We start from the raw sequence: 20,178 nt of genomic DNA, 5'->3' as shown, positions 1-20,178 counted from the left end.
ATACAAATTTGTGAGTACACATTAGATATGAAAAAAGAATTCCTCCGTATCCTCCAATTTACGAAAAATACAAATGATTACATAATCTCATCTAATTATACAATTTTCCACTGGAATCCATGTCTCTTATTCAGAATTTAATAATCGCTCAATTAGTATATCCACTTTACAATACTAATGCATTTGTTTTTATTATTTCATTTTCTGAACCGCTTTATCCTCATTAGGGTCACGGGGGTGCTGGAGCCTATCCCAGCCAACTCCAGGCCAGCCGATCGCAGCATGTTTTTAGGTTAGTCTCTGATGGAAAAAAAATGACAAAAATGAGCTTCTTAATGTAAAACAAATGACTGACCGTATAAACGTATTTTCAAATTAATTGAAAGCCAAAAAACTTCAATTTTAAAGAAAATAAATGCAAAAATGCGGCCCATTATTCTTTATTATTTTCATTCAGCGCCTCAACCAACAATTACAAACGCACATCTATTTATTCGTACAGCTCCAGTAGAATCTTAAACCATATTCACTATTTGATAAGAATGTACATTATTTAAAGCATCGATATGAAAATACTGACAATCATCATTACAAATCTATATATATCATACCATTCATCTGGCAAGCAAACGCCATAGCTCAATCATTTAAAAAAAATATAAAAATGTTCTGCTTTAAAACAAGAATTCACAGTATGAAAAAAAAAAAAACTAAAATATTGTAATGTCCCCGGTCCATCAGTTGTTTTATCAAAACAACAGTCGGTTACTAAAATTCTCTCCAGTGGTCAAATACATGTACCATGAGATTTTCTCAACAAAAATATCAACCGATAACACACAGACACGAGCGTATAGGTTATTAAAAAAAAAAGAATAAAAACGGTATAAAGAAAGAAAATTCTCAAAACAGACATGATTAGAGAATAAATAACAGTGTGTCTGCAGTTACAATCCCAGTGTCCTGTGGTGCACTTAAAGACAATATAATTTAATATTGATTTTCAGTTGTATATTTTTTACCGTTGGAATGACAGATTAAACATTAAATATCTTTCCAGTCAAAAAGAATAACAATTTCTTTAGATTAATCAATTGTATGGAGAATAGCATTGCACAAAAAAACGAGGCTGCAAGTGTATATAAAATATAATCAGCGACAGAGGACAATTATATCCTCTACCACTAGATGGCAGAAGGTACATTAGTTGTGTAACCAGTTTTTTTTTTTTTTTTTTACATGACTCGTGGAGAGGCCTATGAGATGATTAATGTAAAATATACAGCCTGGGTCAATAAAAGGTTGGCAAATACTGATTTCAAACCTTCCATCAAGCTCCAAAGCATGTTTTTTTGGAATGTGGGTAGAATTCGGAGCAACCCTACACAAGCACGGTGAGAGCTTGGAAACGCAACACATAAGCTGAGCTGGGATTTGAACCCAAAACTCTAGACAGAAATAAAAGTCAAACATGCGGAGGGAGGACAAACAAAAATAAAATCCAGATGAAAATTCTTCTTTCAGATTGACAGTGATATTTGTTACCTAATATATCAGGAACGTAAAGTATAATGCTGTTCAAGCCGACATAAACATTATTTTGCCTCTATAAAATAGTTAGTTGTATTTGGGTCAAAACAACCTCACAAAGAAAAATAAGGTTTTGAATGTTAGTATTGGAATTTCATGTTTTAAAACCCCAGTCTGGAATGGAATTCATGCTGGTTTTGCATGCACCAGGTCTTGTGGAACATATGGGGGGGAAAAACATTAAAAATAAAGTGAACCCATTTTGAACGATTCTGGAATGTCCAGGAGGAGGAAATATGAGCTCAAAACAAAGATCAAAATGAAATGAGGGACAGCTGAACACTTTCTTAAATTTGGTGATCATTTCAAGGATAAACTGCACAAGTTTTTTTTCCTTTGGCCTTTTTTTTTCTTCTTCAGCAATGCCGCCACCCAAAGAATAGCAGTGATGACTGTTTGAATAAATACAAAAAACGGCCACAATGTAACACAAGATTGAGTTCGTACATCAACGATAACAATTTACCATTCATGGCAAAAAAATGAATATAACATCCTCCAAAATAGAAATGCATGACAGTTAAGAATGACCTTAAACAGGACTTGGAATTTATGTCATGTGTCAACTATCATTTAAAACCTTTGAAATGCCTAACTCACTTCATTTGCTCCAAAATAAATTGTTGTCTATTTGTGTAGTATGTGTCACACTGCTACATAAATTGACAAGCACAAGGCATAATATGGCTTCTTCTAGGTCCAGGTGTAATGAAATGGGAATATAATCAGATAAAATGAGATTATTAAGAGGGCCAGCATCTGATATAAATGATAAAAAACAATCTATTGCTCCTCGTTACATCAGTAATGAAGTCATGTTAAAAACACACCAAAATCTGAGGCTGAGGTGCCTAGACTTATTATTCCTAGATTAAAAACATTATTATTATTGCAGGACGCAGCTCGGTCAGTGACTTTTCTGCAATAGTCTCGTGGACGATTGTCGTGCTGGGAGAAAGTCTTGTTTGTGTCCAGGGTTGTGTTGCTGGGGAAACGCTCATCTATTCATAAAGACACCAGAGGGCACTCATGCTCACTTCTGCCCTCTAGAGGAGGCTTGAGAAAAGGCGGATAAGTGCTTGAGGAAGCTAGGAAGGGGGGCGGGGTGCAGTACCTGAATTTAGAGGAAGGGTTAGTATATCTATGTCGTGACGACTTCAGTGAGTTTATGTGTCTTGTGGCTTCACGCACACGCGCGGGTGCAAGAGTTTTGGGTGTGGTATTTCACGTGTAAATGCAAGGACGTACAAACAAAACAAAAAAAAAGGCTTTGTGTCCAGATTCAATATTTACATGTTATTGTGCTTCTCCATCAAAGTCATTGGCGTCAATGGCTGGTCCGGGACTCCTCCTCAAAATGCGTCTCCGTCCGTTTACATGCAGTTTGCAAGTAATGACCGTGTCGTTGTTTCTTCGTCGTTTGAAGGCGTCAAATCATTTCTCGGCGAGTTAGCTCAAGTGGGGAACAGTCATTTGGAAAATGTTCCAACAGCGTTTACGGCGAAGTGACTTTTCTTGGACGAACAAATGTGATGTTTTAGCCAGACTCACAAGAAAGGACTCTTGTTAACTTTGTGTAAACGTACCGAGTGTAGAAGTACTCGAGCGTAGTGTCTACAGTGTGATTACGGTCCCATCCTCTTCGAGACTCCGCCTCCCCCCGTCGGGCGAAGACGTCGAGGACCCGCCGGCCTTGCTCAGCGAGCTGCTGCTCCCGCGGTTCATCGCGACGCCGTTGACCGCCGGGGGCGGCAGCGAGGCGGACACGCGCAAGTTGAGGTGCGGCTCGTAGCGAGGTAGCGCGGACACGCTGTAGGTGGACGGCGTCCGGCTGACGGGCAGGGTCTCGCCCCCCGCCTCGATGACCAGGTCCTCGTCGTCCTCGTCGCTGTCGAGCTCCCCGAGGGGGAAGTTCTGGATGATGTGCGAAGGCGCGGAGGAGCCGGCGGCGAGGCCGGACGACGAAGAGTAACCGTAGAAGCTGGCCCCGCTGTCCGAGGAGCGGCCCGAGCTGCCGGACGCCCCGCCGCCGCCCCCGCGGACGACGTTGTTCCGCTGGTTGGCCGGCTTGACGGTGATGATGAGGTTGTAGCTGTTGGCTATCATCATATCCGTCACCTGGTCCAGAGACTTTCCGGCCACCTCGATGCCGTTGACCTCCAGGACCTCGTCGTTCACCGCCAGGAGACCGGTGCTCTCCGCCAGGCCGCCGGGAACCATGCGGGATATAAAGATGGCGGGGACTTTCTCCAAGCCCTGCGGGGTGACCCGCACGCTGGAGCCGTCGCGGATGTAGAAGCCCAGCGGCTTCTCCTGGCCGTGCTTGTACAGCCGTACGCGTCTGTGTGTCTCGGGGAGGATGTCGACGTCGATGATGGACGAAACGGGACGGAAGTCCCTCGGCAGACTGATGATGACGGGCGGCTTCTTCCTGTTGGCGTCGGGTCGGAGGAGGACTGCCGACAGTACCGTGTTTTTCTTTCGGGTCAGCGAATCGGTACCAAAAGTTGTGTAATCTGCTTCCTCTGCGGAATGAAAGCAGAAAGTAGAAAGAAGGGAGAAAGATGACAACAATTGTTATTGAATGGCGCATTTCGTTCATCAATCTATCAATTTCTTAGGACATCTTGAAAATGAGCTTGCCACACTTGAGACCGTCCCCAGTTCATCAATATCAGTTAGAAAAATAGCATACATTGGTGGTATTAAACCTTTATTCTAAAGATGGACGAAAATGTTTGTTTTCAGGACCGATGCGATTCTTAATAGAGGGTATTTGGATATTTGGTTGATATACTAAGGAAATGTACAATGTAACAAATTGCCAAATATCAGCCAATAATCAATCTCTAATTAATTTAAAATAACAATAATAATTAGATAATACAAATATATTTCTTTAGAGCCATGTTAAAGATTGTACAGTAATCCCTCGAATATTGCGGTTAATGTAGACCACACATGGCCGCAATAATCGAAAAATCGCCAAGTAGGATCAACCCCTACTATAACTACCTTTTTTGTCAGTTCTCAGTCTTAGTAGCAAGAATGGCTTCCGCTTACAAGTTTCAGCGTAGATTTTCAAATTTTTATGAACTTAATATATACATATATATAAATAAATAAATAGCTGAAAAAAATTGCAAAGAAGTGAAGCCGCAATAATCAAGGGAAGAATGTAATCATAAAGATTTTGTGACATTCAACACTTCCAGGTGATATTTTTATGAAAATATGCCAGTCTAGTCTATTGCATTTTGGACCAAATATAAACTTGACATCTGATTTTCGCTTTTGGTTCAGTTCCCGTTCAATGGATAGATGGAGCGGCGTGAATATTTGTGTAAATGGTTGTGAGCTCCAATATATTCTCACTGTAAGTGAGTAGCAACAAGTTGAGGGACCCTTCTGTTCCAAGATAGCAGGGATTGACCCCTGGCTCCAGTGTGACCCGCAGCAGTATTAGTCGGAGTCATTTGATGGATTTTCAACGGGGTTGGACATTAAGCTATGCAGCAAATCAGTCAGCTGCTGTTAGTAGTTCAAAGTACTTCCAGAAAGACATACAACACTCAACGCCGCTTTTGTGCTGTCACCATTGAGCTTTTATAGTAGACTTTAACCTGAAACCTGATGACACAGGAAGAACAGAGCAGGCGAAAAGGTATGAAAAGGCAGGAAGTCCACTCTCTAGCAGCTAACTAGAAAAAGAGCAGCAGCTAAATATTAACAGCAGTATAAATTCCACTCTCTTCCGTCAACACCCAGCCAGTGTTAATCTGTGTATGTACACTTTGGATGAGATCCATTCAGGAAAGAAATCGGGGGTTAAAAAATCCGCTCTCACGTCATCTTTCTACATTTGAATGTCTATAAAGAGACGCTATGCAAAAAGGTGGGTGTTATTGTTCCTGGCACACAGTTCCCATCTGATCTTAGTATTACGCAACTTCCCTTTCATGCACACATGGCTCTGTGTGGCATATGAATGGCCAGAGGCAACAATAGGGTGGCTGGCGGGTGGGCAAACTGCACTGTTTTTCTTCCAACTGCTTGAGCCTGCATTGACAGGATCATGCGTTTGAGTGCTTGGGTTTATGCTGATGCTCACTGCTATGTTGGCCTATCATACTAGTTAGCTACTGACCATAGCTATTGCTAGTAGGATGTGATCAAAGGTGTGTATGTGCGTTAGTTAAATATTAGTGTCTAACTAGGCATGTTGAGTTCATTTATTTTTGCACCCAACTGATTTGGATTCATTTAAATGGGAGTTTCTTCCAATAAATGTTCCCAATAGGGTTTCTCGGCAAACGCAATTGTTAAAAACTTCTGTGATCGGCTGTGATGTGATGTGACTGTAAGGCTGCCAATTGACTACAATTTTGCAGATAGCTAACAGTCCCTGAAAAGGAGTCCAATGCTAATGGTTTTCAAGCAGTTTATTATACAGTGGTACCTCGACGTACGAGCACCCCTACATACGATAATTTCGAGATACGAGTAAAATTTCGAGCAAATAATTATCTCTAGATACGAGAAAAAATTTGAGATGCGAGAAAGCCAGGTGGCCAAAACATGAGAGGCTGTTTATCATTGTAGCGCACTGTCTTTTTTGCCGCATCTCTTTCGTGTGTAACAGATATCTACGAGCACTGGGCGGAGCGTTGCATTTTCCCATTTTTTTTCCCGTCACTCAGCGCGAATGCCGGAGCGATCGCTAATACAAAGTATATATATTTCTTTCTCGTTGGCTGCTCATAAGAACATCAGGGGCACTGGCTCCGCAACTCCTCGTGTAATATCTCTGGTTGCAACTCACTCTTTGTAATGTCTCTGGTTGCAACTACCTCTTTGTAATGTACACTGGGCGGAGTGTTGCATTTTTTTCAGTGTTTTTTTCCCCCTGTTAGCTCCTGTTGGCGGAGCGATCGCTAATTCAAGACTACTTCTCGTTGGCAAGTGGTCGTGCGTTATCCTATTGTGAGGACATTTGTGTGCATCATTTTCGGACTATTTTGAAGGGAATACAACAGCAAACAGCCTTTCGATAGTGAACGTGAGGTTGGAGGCGGGGCAAACCGCCAACCCGGTCAGGAGAAGGTATAAAAATGTAAAACAAAATTGGAATTAAGTTTAGTGTAAGGTTAGATTAAACTTATTTTTTGAGTGTGTCTGCATCGTAATCCAAGTTCATTTAAATGTGTTTATGTTATATAACGATTCAACGGTGCAAAAAGTCGGCTGGCCACCGATTCAGGGTGTCCCCCGCCTCTGGCCCAGAGTCAGCTGGGATAGGCGCCAGCACCCCCCACGACCCTAATGAGGATAAAGCGGTTCAGAAAATGAGATGAGATGAAGTAAAATGTAAAAACTAAGCAAACAATGAAAATTACACACTCCATTAAAATACAAAACCCCTCTAGCCTAATGCTAATATATATTGCATGAAGCAATTGACGCACAAACGAAAATTACCATCACTTTGATTTTTAGCACGATAATCATACACAAAGGCCACACGATCCAAACTGCCGGAAACAAGTTATTTCCACCAATATTTTCTTCCTTCCTACCACAGTACTTTTGTTCCTTGAGCGCCACAATGGCCCCAGTGCCAATTCTTTTGGATCAAAACAGCATTGTTGATCTTTACAATTTTTTATTTCATTCACTAATAATTGAGTTACAAGCAAGTTTGAGCAGACTCAATTTGTGGGAGAGAAAGGAGGCAACAAAAGAAGAAGTTGACGGCCAGATTAACGAAATTATGGTCAACCGTTCATTGTAGTGTACATTCATTACAGTTAATGAGCACAGATGCGGAGCTTTCAGTCTAATTATCTGCACAACCCCCATGCAACTTCTACTATATTCCTCATTTGTACAAATGACCCTTTTTATGCCTGTGGTTTAATTTTACAGGCTAAAGGCCTGTTAACTCTCCGCTCGTTCAACCAGTCTTCGTCACAGCTTTTAGCCGCTATATCTTACTAGCGCTTGTTTTTGTTTGTTTGTTTGTTTGTTTGTTTTAAACAAATGCCTACGAAACCCATTTGTTAAACGTACTAAGTCAAAAAAGAAACACCACCCAACCTCAAAGTGGAAGGATTTATGCTTCTGTTAAATGCATTTTACTATTAATAAATGGCAGTTCTCATCTCACCTCATCTCAATTTCTGAACCGCTTTTATCCTCATCAGGGTCGCGGGGGGTGCTGGAGCCTATCCCAGCTGACTCTTCGCCAGAGGCGGGGGACACCCTGAATCGGTGGCCAGCCAATCGCAGGACAAAAGAAAACAGACAACCATACACTTAGGGGCAATTTAGAGTGTCCAATCAGTCTACCATGCATGTTTTTGTAATGTGGGAGGACACCGGAGTACCCGGAGGAAACCCACGCAGGTGGACATGACCTGGATTTGAACCCAAGACCCCAGAGCTGTGAGGCCAACGCACTAACCACTCGCTCCACCGGGCCGTCCCCAATGACGGTTCTATATCCTTAATTTTCTGATATTTTGGAAAGCATTTCTCATCCACATACACCAATACTAGCTTTCTGAGATAATTCCTTTATTTATTACGAATATCTGTTCTTGAAAAAAAAATAGGAGTTCCTTATTGACCAAAATTTATTTTCAAAAAGCTGGGACATATTCGGTACAATAACAAACTGACCGCTTTGTACTGTCAACTGCGATGCTTCAATGTAAGCAGACTGAATGGGCCTTTTTTTCTTCCGTTGACATCTCAACCAGTCAGATTGTGTGTAAATGAGCGGATTGGGGTTGAATCAAGCATTGCGAAGCGTCTCGGCGGTCCCACTGGCCACCCACTGCAAACTCAGTGGCCCGCTCATCATGGTTGTGCACAGGTCAGATATTCGAGCTATGCGGTGGCAGCTTCGACACCCCCACACGTTTGAATGGAGTCAGCGATGAACAACGGAAGTTAAATCACTGGGGGACAAAATGACGAGCGGCCGACGCCACACACGACCACGTGTGCACGCACGCAGTCAAGCTTGGTGAATCCACTCTGCTCTAAATTAAAAGGTCATGTCTTGCCATCACAAAAGGACATCAAGAAACAAGTTGGCCTGAGGAAAGGAAGCCACTCTTGACTCCTCTCACGCTCTGCATGCATCGTCCTTCAATTGACTACAGCTGACATAAAAGATGTATTTTTTTATGTGATTTCAGGGTTGGGAGATCAGGTTTAAAAAAAAAGGCACAGTCTTCGTCATCGTCCAAAGCTATCAACGTCTCTAATAAAGGGCGGCAACGATGTGTCGAAACCTGGGAAGGGGATTTACTATCTTCCTGTATTACTTTCCAAGCCATATTGCGTTATGTTTTTAACAATTGCCTTCCCTGCTACCTGATTCTCAATTATCATCATCTTTATTTTAAAAATGGGCAAATAGTACCAGAGTTTCAATTGTTGTTGTCTCTGCTTTACTGAACCAAGTACTCACAATCTTGGATACAGAACATAATGTTTCAGGTTGATGATTAACAATGAGTTTTTTTTCTGTGTATGAAGTAAGGTGTAAATCAATCTGGTGTACACAGTCAAGTGCAGTCAGAAATTCACAGATCTGGTGGCATAAAAAAAGTTTTTGCATGCCGCAGAATGTTGAGGACATGTTGTAACCTTCAAATGAATGTCGACATGATGAGGTGGCATTATTGTCATTTTTGTCTCATCAACAATAACCTCTACATATTCTAATAGGGTTTAGCCTCTCAAGAGCTATGTTTAGCTTGTCACGGTAAAAAAAATGAACTTTTTCATCTTATCATCAAAAATAACATAACAAAAGAGTTTACATTTAAAATACTAAATCGGACATGGTTTTCTTGAAATATATTGACCTATATTCTAAACTGATGTCATGAATTTCCCAAGTACGGGATGAATGAAGTTTAATGTAATCTAATCTAATATTACTATATTATATACCGTATTTTCTCGCATAATTAGCCTCCTCCGCGTATAAGCCGCAACCCTTAAAATTGCTTTGAAATCACTGAATTATACAATTTCTCGCGTATAAGCCGTCCCGATTCACAATTTTCACCTCCATATTCATGGTTTTAATAGGGAGTACAAATGTGTTACTTTGAAGGGAAAATTTTAAGAAAAATCAACGCATGTGGTATTTCTGAGATACTGTATAAATCGATTGCTGGATTGCAGATTCCTACAAGGTGTTGCGTGCACGTAGACAAATTCAAAAAGGAAGTCACGTGAGCAGTACAACCAGGAAGTGTGTCCGTAACAGTCTAGTTTGTCATCCCTAGGTAAGAAGGCGGCGCCCTGAACGAGCAATGTCAGGCACAAGTAAGTGAGTTTTTTCACATTTTATGCAAGATATGTTTTTTCTTGAATTTAATTCTTATACGTCAAAATGAATTTTGTTAATCGTTTTATCTATTTATCTTTTCTCTATTTTGTAATAAATGACCGTATCGGACGCATTGTCTTGCGTTGTGACATTTCATGTCTAATTTGTGCGCATATAAGCCGTACCCTCGATTTAGTCATCATTTTTTTTATCGACAAATTCGGCGTATATACGAAAAAATTTAAGCCCTTTAGGATAATGGAGTGTTGCTTTTCTGTATACAACCTGTATATGATAAGGAAGTGTTACATCGTGATGCCTAATTCCAAAAGTAGAAAAGATGTTGGATAGAGTATGAGAAAAGCACCGGTTTCAGTGTCTAATTTAGTGCAGATTTCTTATGTTGCTTTCATGATGGCACTTTATAAATGGGTAGATAAGTGTCCCACCATTATCTAACAGAAGTGACGCCAAATTCACAGGTACAAGAAATAAAATAGGCAAAAACATTTGCAATAATGTAGACAAATGCTTTAGCGTGTGAGTGTTTGCGCAGGCATGAAAGTAGTCCACCTTATCCACACATTACTCATGGCAAGCCTCGCTGTAAGAAAAACAACACACAAAGACAAGAAGCCGAAGGTTGCGGTGTTCTGGAAACAGTCGAGTTTGTTGATGACAAGCCTAAACGCTCACTACAGTCTGTACCGAGGTGTTCCTGACACAGGGTGTTACAGCACTTGCGTGTGTGTGTGTGTGTGTGTGTGTGTGTGTGTGTGTGTGTGTGTGTATGTGTGTGTGCCAGCGCATTTGCGTGTCTGCCAGTTTGAGCTTGTGCAGATGAGAAAAAGCAGGGCGAGTGCAAAACACAAGACGTGAGAGACACCAAAGCACGGAAATAACACAAATGCTGACCGAGGACGGGAAAGCAGCGTGTAGAAGTGATAAAAGTTGAAAAGGAGTACATTCCCATGGGTTTGCTATTTCTGGTGCGGGTGAGTATACCTGGTGCTTAACAGCCTATAAGATCATCGAACAAATGTTAATAATAATCAGACAAAGATCACACGTATAAAGAAAATGCAGGAATTCAAGTGTCACTTTACATTATTTAAAGCGACATTGGCCTGTGTGAAAAAGTGATTGATTTCCCTGTTAAATCATAAATTAAGTACAGTTAATCCGATTTTTGGAGACCTTCAGGGCATTTCCAGTGGCCAAACCCATAATGAAAGTTTTGTGTCTTGTTAAATCTGGCGTAGCGCCACATTTTAGAAAAAGAATACCTAACCATGACTCAAAGACAAAGAGTTGTTTTGACAAGGGGCAAAACCAGCAAGAGCCATGAGGTGCCAAGTTGCTGACAGTTTGATGATATTTCAATTAAATCCTTTATGTGATGGAATGTGGTACCGATCATTAGCCTGCCTCTATTATGGTCCCACTCATGAATTCACAATCACAGCCATCGCTCTTTCACCATTACATCGTTGGAGCTTTTTTGAGGTATCCTTATTTTGTCGCTGAAACCTGATGAAAAGAATTGTGAAATTGTGGCGATTAGTTTACATAATGTTAGATGTAACCAATGATTGTTGCCGATGTCGAACTTACATGGAGTTAGCTGTTCAAGGCCAGGAAAGCATCAAAAGCAAAAACAAAAATCACGGTTAATGCAGACCGGACATGGCTGCGATAATCGAAAAATCGAGAAGTAGGGTCACCCCTATTAAAAAAATAAATAAATACATTTTTCCCCCTACAGTGCTGAGTCCTAGTAGCAAGAGTGGCTTCCGCTTATGAGTTTCAGTGTGGATTTTAACATTTTTTTATGAACTTCAAAAATATATATATTTTTGTAATAATTAATAGCAGAAAAAAATCGCAAAGTAGTGAATTCGCGATAATCGAGGGATTACTGTATATCATAAAATGATGTTTAGGGGGGACTCTAAGCATACAAACCAATCAAAAAGACTTGGACAATGGAAGTAGGCAGTGACTGGACAAACATGGTTGTTAACTGGGGGACTTAAAAGAACTGTCAACAAATATTTTACTTCCTTCTTGCTCAGTCTCCATCTTAAGAGCAGTCATTATCAAGAACACACATTAGAGAATTTGGAGTGGCAATTTCTAGAACATCTTTTAAATATTTTTCTTTGTACACAAATAGTTGTGTGCCCCCATGACGTTTTAACACTCAATCATTCATTTTCTGTTGCGCTTATTTCCACAAGGTGCTGGATCCTAACCCAGCCAACTTTTCCCAGTAGACTTTAGTTATCTATTATTGAAAATATCTTTGAGCCACCTGTTCGTTGTGTGTTAGTTCATGGACCGGAAACAATGTGCGATTCGCATCATCTAAAAATAAGTAATATCGCAACTTGAATCTCGCCATATGATAGCTAAGGAATTGTAATATTACAATTCATAACAATCCTCTCATGACATGATGACTTTCCATGTAATATTGGGACTATTTATTCAAACAGCTGACGTCGCCTGTCGCCCTTTCACACGCAATTCCAATGACTTTGTAAATGCGAACCCATCGTTTGGGGGGAGGAAAAAAACAAACATTGGCTGGTGTGAATGCAGCATTAGAGCAAAAGAATCACTTGGAAGCGGATACAGAAGCATCTTTCATGTTTAAATAAAACATAGCTGAATCGGCGCTGCTTGAACACTCTAAAATGCCCCTCGCCATGATTGGTTGTCAGTCTCCTTGCGATTGGCTGGCGGCCGATTACGGGTGTTTCCTGCCTGGTGTCCATACTTGGCTGGGATAGGCTCAGGCACCCCTTGTGACCATTGTGAGGAGAAGCGGTTTGGAAAGTGAATGAATGAATAAGCATGATAAATCTCGATCTCATCAGTAAGCCAATGGATGGGCCAGAACACGTGAGCTGCCTCTGAATAATAAATAAAGTTGAGTATTGAATCTTTAAATACTTCATTTTAAAAACGTATGACAGGATGTATTTTTGCTTTTGACTTCTATTCACCTCATCCAGTTCCTTTTTTTTCTTCCCTCAGTCAATTCTTCCTTACTTCAAAAGAAAGTGAGCAAAAGGGCCCTCATGTCAAAGCCACATGGGCCTGTTTCAATAGAAGCAGGTTTATACAGCTTTTCTCAACAGATCACCCCTCCTCTGTCTCGTTTACTAAGTACCCCTTTGGCCGCAAGCGGGGTCTCCAACGAGGGTCCAGTCTGACCCGCTGTCCCGTCTAATCTGGCCGACAGAGCTGATCTGAGACTGGCCACATTCCAGCCAAAACGCACCCCCCGCCCACTTGTTCTCCCTTTTCTACTCTCTCTTTTTCTCCCACCCTCCCCAGCTGGGGCCTCACTCTACATTCCTCCCTCACTAATACTATTCCCTCTGTTTAAATTCCAATCACACTTAGATTGCACTTGCTCTCCTTTCCCCTCTCTAATTAGTTGCCTTGACTCGATTATGCCTCTTCCTTGAATGTCATTTTTAATTTCGTTTTTTTTTTTATCCTCTTGTGCGGCCATTATATTAGGCCTTAACATGCGTTCCTCCTCCACACATTCCTTCCTGGGGTGCACTGTTCCTTCATTTTTTTTTTTACATGTATCATGTTAGGAGGAAGTATTCATGACCGTTTCACACTAATACAGTTGATTTTACCAATTTATACTTTAGAGTGACATAATGTCTTAAAATTCTGCCTTCTGTACATTACACGGCTAAAGTACCTTCATAAATGGACTGAAACGGTACCGTTTTTAGTCCAAGCAACTACTTTACAACTAAAACAACTTTTTAATAGTTACAGAAGTTCAAAATATAAAAATGTGCTTGATTAAAAAAGTTGGAATTTTTTCAGGGCGACAGTTAAAACAGAAATAATAGCCAATTTACAGAACATATTTTTTCCAGAAATGTTAACACTGCAGAGTTAAAATACTCGTTTAAAGATAAACTGTTAAAATATTTGGTTTCAATGTATCCACTTTCGGTCAAGCATTTTGGAAATGACATCATTATTGGATGTCCATCACAAGCAAAGCGCTATGATAAAATTCCTCATTTTGGAAGGGGGACTCTTAATAAATGCATTCATAAAAAGATAGAAATATAATTATGGGATTGCTGCCAAAAAGTGAGTAACCAAAATTGTAAAAGGGAAGAAGATCCAAGTTGAAGTGAAATCCGGGACAAAAGGAAGGATTTTAAGGAAATAATTAGCGGATAATGGAAGAAATAATGCCAAAGTCGCGGAATTGATCAGAGGACATAGTCCATCCAAATCCAAATCCAAATTTCCAGACATGTCGGCCTTTCTGATTTCTGCCATGCACAAATGACTGTCACTTTGCAGGATATCACGTGCTATCTTAGCGTTGCCATTTAAACTTTGTCCAACATTTACTGTACATACCCCCGTTGACTGGATGACTCACTGGTTAGTGATTAGCAAGGCAAGCCCAGCTGGGATAAGCAAACATTCCATTTCCTCCTCATACCTTTCCTCCTACCTTTTGGGGACCGAAACTCCAAGAACCACAGAACAAATCCGCACTCTTACAGAGAATGACATGTGAGCAAACACCATGATGAACACGGGTTGGAAACTAACGGATCTTCTAGGAGGATAGCAACAGAGATCAGCATTTTTTTTTAAAACTAAATTATATAATACATTTCTGCATTGAAAAAAAACTGAATTAAATCTGTTTGACATCACGAGAATGAAATAAATCCAAGAGGAGAAACGTACACATTTCAATTAGTGTTGTCATGCTATCAATGTTTGGGTTTCAATACAATACCTACATACAGAGCCTCAAAATTCAAGTCAAGTGTATTTTTAGAACCCAAAATCTTTGAACATTTCCCATAGGACTTCGTAAACAAACCACAGACAGGCTGAAGAGAGAAGTAAAGGAATGATAGCTAATCAATTTCAAATGCATTTAATTTGTAGCCATTCAAAGCTATAGTTTTCCATACTACCGTTGCCTTGTTGTTATATTACCAAGAAAATCTGGTGTTTCATTGGAAAATCTTACTACTTACGCCCAATTGTTGTCTAATTACAGTTTCCTAATTTCAGCATTAATGACAACATTTAATTAGATATTAATTTGAAGTTAAACACTATATCTCAGCCCAAATGAATAAATTCTGGTTGTTTTTCAAAGTTCCTGACAACCATACCCCAAGTAAATAATGCACAAGAACTATTTTGGAAGGACTACACTTTGTTCCTAGGAGCGAAATATCTACAGTGCAATTCCATGATGCTCTGCAGCTTCTCTGAACATTAAACAACCACTTCAGCACTTTAAACTCATCCATGAGCGTGCCTCTCTCCACTGCTGCCATGACAACAGATAAACACTGGGCACCTCACGGCTTGCACAATAGCCAGCGACTCGTCGTTCACCAACACGGGGCTTGGCTCGGGTGGGAAGCAAAGCAGGTTGGGGTATCGGGTGAGCTGAAGTCATTTTGTGATAGAACACGTCGCTACTTGCTGTATGCCGCTCATCAACACGAGGAGGTCTTATCAAAACAATGCCAGAATGAATTCAACAAGAGCAGAAACACATGCGCACATGCACCACACCTCATTCCTTCCATCCCAACATCTGCACACCAGCGGAAGAGCAGAACCCCTGGATAGAACGATTCTAAATTTAGCCACCAAGGCATTCTAAAATAAACCATCATACTCACACACAGACAAGCAATATGAATTCACCGTGGCACTTCAATACAGTTGGCATTGGGACAAATATATTAAAGAATACTTTAGGCTTGTCTACGGTCCCCTCTTGTGAAATAACAAGCCATTCCGCCACCTTTTACATAATCACCTGCAGGGGTACAAAGTCTAAGTAGTGTTTAAAATCTGCTTAAGTCGTTAAAACTCTCATACGTAGCAGCCTTATAACAACCTGCTTTGGTTGTCTGATTTAATTAACAAAACATTCGCCATGTTGCATGTAGATCGAAACAGGTAACAAGGACACCTTATAGCATGTGTCAAAGTGGCGGCCCGGGGGCCATATCTGGTCCGGCGCATCATTTTGTGTGGCCCGGGAAAGTAAATCATGAGTGCCGCCTTTCTGTTCTAGGATCAAATTAAAATGAAGAGTAAAGATGTATATTAAATTTCCTGATTTTCCCCCTTTCAAATCATTAATTGTAATTTTTTAATCAATTTTTCTGTGTTTTTAGTTCAAAAATCATTTTGTAAAATCTAAAAATATATATTAAAAAAGCTAAAATAAACATTGTTTTAGATCTATAAAAAACTGATTATTCAGGGCTTTTAATCCAGTTATAAAAAACAACAACTAAATATTATATCTAAAATGGTCCGGCCCACGTGAAATCAAGTTGACGTTAAAGCGGCCCGTGAACCAACCCGAGTCTGACACCCCTGCCTTATAGAGAGAGAGGCATTAGGCTAATTTCCACGCCACCTGTCCAACATTGATCCATATTAATCTCTCCACATTCAAGGATAGAGAGGAGCAGCTAATCAATATAGCATGAAACTGCATCCAATGAGCTTTTTTTGTGTTAACCAACAGTTCCCATTCATTCATTTTCCAAACCGCTTTTCTCCACAAGGTTGGTGGGGGGGTGCCAAAGCCAATCCCAGCTAACTACGGGCAGCAGGCAGAGCGGCACCGTGAACCAGTGGCCAGCCAATCGCGTGGCACGAAGGGAAGACCAACCATTCATGCATAGCTCGGGGCAATTTACATTGTTAAACCTGCATGTTTTTGTCATGTGGGATCGAAGCCTCGACATCAGGCCAAGGCGCTAACCAACCATTCACTGGGCTGCCCCAACAATTCGAAGTGATTGGAAATTAGCTAGTTTTTAAAGGATCTAGTGAGCTTCTAGTGTCGCGCAACGCCTGCTACGCCGTTTACGTGGGCATGTTTGTTTGAATGCACGTCTGAGCTGCAGCAGCAGCAGGGGCCCAGCATGATGCTCCTGTCTGGGGCGTGTAATTGAAACACAGTCCCATGCAGTGCAGCACACTGACCCCAACTAATCTCCTTCATGACAAAGTGGCTTACCTTCTATAGGGTCATATGGCAGGGCTTAATACACAACACAACATGGAGACAACCCAACAAAAGTCGCACGCTGTATGGAAAAGACCCCACTGAGGGACTCTTCCTTCAACCTACTGCGCCTGTCTTTCTTGGCGTCACAGTGGAGCTGGAACCAAAAAAGATGATTGCAAACGAAAGATGGATGTACACCCTGGACTGGTCGCCAATCAGCCGCAAGTGATTCATTAATGGCACAATAAGTACTAATAGTAATAGCCCTAAAACACCACTTTGCGCAAATTATTAAGAATATTGAATATTTTAAAGCCCATTTCCCACATCAGACGTGTTCTGTAGCTGTAATTGCAGTTTCTACTTTCCACAAAGTCCGTTTTATTTGGTCACAAAATAACGTTTCCCTCTTCAACAGTCAAGCCTGTAGTTTTCAAATATTTAATGGCAAGCTACAGCTCACGTATGCAGGAAATTGGATCTGGAATGAACAGTTGGAACGTGTTCCCCCTTTCTGCTGCATTCTTCCTACCTTGGCGCTGCAGGAAGAGTCTGAGAAGTGGACTCGCGGTGGAGATAGCCTTGTGGTAGTTGTCATCATTGTTGATGGGGAGCAGGTCACCATGCACATCGGCGTATCCCACCAGCAAATCCACATTGGGAATGCGATGCACGTGTTGCAGGAGGCCATAGAACTCATCAAACCGGCCTGGCTTTGAGCGATCCAGAGAAAAGCGGCGAAACTCGGCACCAAACTGGGATAAAAACGGAAATAGTGGCCATTAAAACATGACTTCTGACCACATAGAAAATGAAATCATCTCTACATACAACGATATGAAAAAGTTTGACATTGCCTTGGTATGCTAGTTGTTGAGGAGTTTCAATAATAATAATAGTGATGCTAATCGCCATTTGTTTTTCCATGGCCCTAAAAAGCGATGTGTGTCACTGTATACATTTGCACACGAGAGATTAAGAATATCAAAATAAGCTTCATGAAGTCCACAATTACAGTATACATAGTAACTGGAGCCTTACAATGCTCTTATCAATGTCAGATCTCTATGGCATTCATTTTTAATTCAATTAAGGGCTTAATTAATAAGGTTTATTAACCTAGTCCCTTGCCCCATACACGGTTAACGAGGACAGTAATATATCTAGTTATATGTACAGTAAGTGTATACACTTTTGTAAAAATCGGAGTATAAAAGTATATCGTAGACGTTCGAACTTTTTATTACTATTATAAACTAGTTAGTGTTCTTATCGGTCTTTTTCGTGAGAATGAATGTAAGCCCTTGAAAATAAAGTTTCCCCGGCCTGGCGTCGATCGACCTCCCGCTCCCGGCCCGCCCCAAGGTGAGGTCGTCCGCCGCGGAAGAAGACAGCACCCCGCGGACCCAAAGACACCTGTGCGCTCCAGCTCCTGGAAACTACCATTGAGCAAGTTACTTTAACTAGGATGTCCTTGGCGCCTGTAAAAAAAATAAAAATGGAAGAAAAAAAACAGCCTCGAACTTATGTCAACGCGCCACTATGAAAACTCGACTTTTGCGCTGAGTCAATATTTGGAGGAGAAAAAGGGAGGCAGTGACAGGTGAAAATTGACTCCGAGGCGAGAACCATGAAAAACTTGGGTCCAAACCACGGTTCTTCCCACCATTTTAAGCTAGCGACTGCTAGCAACCAGCTCAGGTTAACTTTATCCGTGTATGCACTTGCTCATTTGTGGTAACAACTTGATACCAGCCACTTTAGCTGGGCTAAATTAGCCTCTGGTGGAGGCTACCATTAAACCACGAACATCAATAACAATAACAACGGCTAGAAGTTGTCATATTCACCTTACTCTTCACCTCCACGGCACTCAGAGAACGGTTGCTCGGCACTCGGTGGTTCTTGTTCATGTTTCGCCGCGGACCTCCCTTCGGGACCCAAAGAGCCGAATCCGTCCGATGCGATATGGTTCCAGTTGATGCAGACTTGGGTTTTGTCCGTCGAAGATACACGGCGACCGACTACCGTCGAGCAGCCCCGGTGCAGCGCGACTTGTTCCCCGACATACTGGCTGGCAACACAGCCGGACACCGGTGCGCTGGTAGCGGCTACTGTACTGAACGCGCCTGGTGGTGGCTCTCTCGCTTCTCTCCTTGAGCCGCGCCGCTTCAAAATAAGGCTTTTGGTCGACGGCTTCAAAATAAGAGCCTTGCCGGTGTCCTTTAGGTTGCTGTACTGTGACATCTGGTGGAAGAAGGGAGGAAAAATACATTCCAATGATTTATTCTGAAAAACTGCACTGTGTAATAACCACTTCCCACGATGCGTTCTCCCATGCATTGTTTTTTCATTTTAACACTTAGTATTCTCATTTTAACTTTATATTTTTTTTACTACAATGTTTTATTCATTTTTTAAATAAATTAATATAATAGTTATTATAGAATAAAACTAGCACCTGGAAATTCAGGGGTGTAAATGTGTAGGACAGCATTTTATAGGTTTCTCTTTCATTTAAAAAACAAACAAACAAAACGGAAAATGACTCGAAATATTTTATATACCGTTGCAAATTAACCAAGCCATTTTGAAGTATTATTTTCAAGGATTAAAATTTAGGTTTTAGAAATTGTGACAACTTCTTGGCCATAAAAAGTACCCTGGAAGACAGCAGAAATGACAATTGTGTATATATAATAAATGATTATATTATTTTGGGAAATATTAAAAGCCTGAATTGTTTTGTTCATGGTTTTTATTTTATTGTGGGAAAGCAATTTGCACTAAGTCGGTAGAATTGGCACACGGAGAGAGGTTAAATTGTCATTACAAATTAAGAAAATATCAATAACAGTAAATACATTTTAGCAGAGATGCATTATATTTAATAAAAATGATTAAACTTTAAATAAATGACATTTTTGATATACCTACCTAAATCATAAAAAGTATAATACTAGTGACGATACACTATTACACGATATTTGAAAAACTGCGCGATTAGGTGGAGAATTTTTTTTTACAAAATCTGCACAGATTTGATGTCAAAGGTCATTGGCAAATAAGCACATTTTCGCAAATTGTTCCCTTTTAAAATGATCATTATTGTTATTCTTTTGCTTCTTTATAGCACTTCAAAATACTATTTGTTTTTTTTACTGGG

General features: G+C 40.8%; 1 protein-coding gene across 1 annotated transcript; it reads right to left on the bottom strand.

Moving 5' to 3' along the window:
• Nucleotides 1-424: 424 nt before the first annotated feature.
• pard6b (par-6 partitioning defective 6 homolog beta (C. elegans)) lies at nucleotides 425-19,195 on the bottom strand. Its single transcript, XM_077610287.1, has 3 exons — nucleotides 18,863-19,195; nucleotides 17,545-17,767; nucleotides 425-4,115 (listed from the first exon to the last, which is right to left on the bottom strand). The coding sequence occupies exons 1-3, from the start codon at nucleotides 18,923-18,925 to the stop codon at nucleotides 3,205-3,207; spliced, it is 1,197 nt and encodes a 398-aa protein (XP_077466413.1). The 5' UTR covers nucleotides 18,926-19,195; the 3' UTR covers nucleotides 425-3,204.
• Nucleotides 19,196-20,178: the final 983 nt, after the last annotated feature.

The sequence above is a fragment of the Stigmatopora argus genome, chromosome 1 (genome assembly GCF_051989625.1).
Source record: "Stigmatopora argus isolate UIUO_Sarg chromosome 1, RoL_Sarg_1.0, whole genome shotgun sequence".
Classification (NCBI taxonomy): Eukaryota; Metazoa; Chordata; class Actinopteri; order Syngnathiformes; family Syngnathidae; genus Stigmatopora; species Stigmatopora argus.
The sequence above is the reverse complement of the archived record's forward strand: the minus strand, read 5'-3'. Positions and strand labels throughout refer to the sequence as shown.

Coding starts and splice junctions, on each gene's coding strand:
- pard6b (XM_077610287.1), bottom strand. CDS start 18,925: ATGAACAAGAACCACCGAGTGCCGAGCAACCGTTCTCTGAGTGCCGTG. Junction 17,768..18,862: donor CCGTGGAGGTGAAGAGTAAG/GTGAATATGACA, acceptor TTTTTATCCCAG/TTTGGTGCCGAGTTTCGCCG. Junction 4,116..17,544: donor ACTCTTCCTGCAGCGCCAAG/GTAGGAAGAATG, acceptor TTCATTCCGCAG/AGGAAGCAGATTACACAACT.